This window comes from Eimeria mitis, genomic scaffold (genome assembly GCF_000499745.2).
Source record: "Eimeria mitis Houghton genomic scaffold, Emh_scaff160, whole genome shotgun sequence".
NCBI classification, from domain to species: Eukaryota; Apicomplexa; class Conoidasida; order Eucoccidiorida; family Eimeriidae; genus Eimeria; species Eimeria mitis.
Window position 1 is genome coordinate 9,004 of NW_013569916.1, and position 677 is coordinate 9,680.

At 51.0% G+C, this 677-nt stretch overlaps 1 protein-coding gene across 1 annotated transcript in view; it reads right to left on the bottom strand.

Moving 5' to 3' along the window:
- Positions 1 to 677, bottom strand: part of EMH_0001120 (protein kinase, PfEST homolog, putative) — a gene marked incomplete at both ends in the record, with an annotated part of 27,896 nt that overhangs the window by 7,737 nt on the left and 19,482 nt on the right. Inside the window, one exon of the mRNA XM_013495492.1 lies at positions 409 to 546. Coding sequence (XP_013350946.1) covers positions 409 to 546 — 138 coding nt within the window. The remainder of the gene's footprint in view (positions 1 to 408; positions 547 to 677) is intronic.

Genomic DNA, 677 nt, shown 5'->3' on the forward strand with positions numbered 1-677 from the left:
GCTGCTGCTGCTGCTGCTGCTGCTGCTGCTGTTGCAGCTGCTGCGCCCCACAGTACTGATCAGCAGCACAGCAGCAGCAAAGAAATAAATAAAATAAATGTTTGAGTTTATTAAAATAAATTTTAATCTGCTGCAAATATTGCATGCAGATTTATCTATTGCTCGCAGCAGACACAGCAGCAGCAGCAGCAGCAGCAGCAGCAGCAGCAGCTGCTGCTGCTGCTGCTGCTGCTGTTCGGCATCGGGCCCGGGGGCCCCCCAGCAGCAGCAGCAGCAGCAGCAGCAGCAGCAGCAGCAACAGCAGCAGCAAACAGCAATATTTATGCTTTTCTGTTTCTTTTTATATAACAAAGTATCAATAAATAAAACAAAGACAATACACAAAGCAGCAGATAGCACGAAGACCACCTGCCTGTGTTGCAGCTGCTGCTGCTGCTGCTGCTGCTGCTGCTGCTGCTGCTGCTGCTGACTTTGCTCCAGTTGCTGCAGCTGCATCTGCTGCTGCTGCTGCTTCCTTCAGGATGAGGGACCCCATCGGCCTGCAGCCTGGCCGCGACCCCCTAAACCCTAAACCCCAAACCCTAAACCCTAAACCCTAAACCCTAAGCCCTAAACCCTAAACCCTATGGAGTGCAGTTGTGCTGCTGCAGTGTATCTATCGATTATATGTTTAAGAG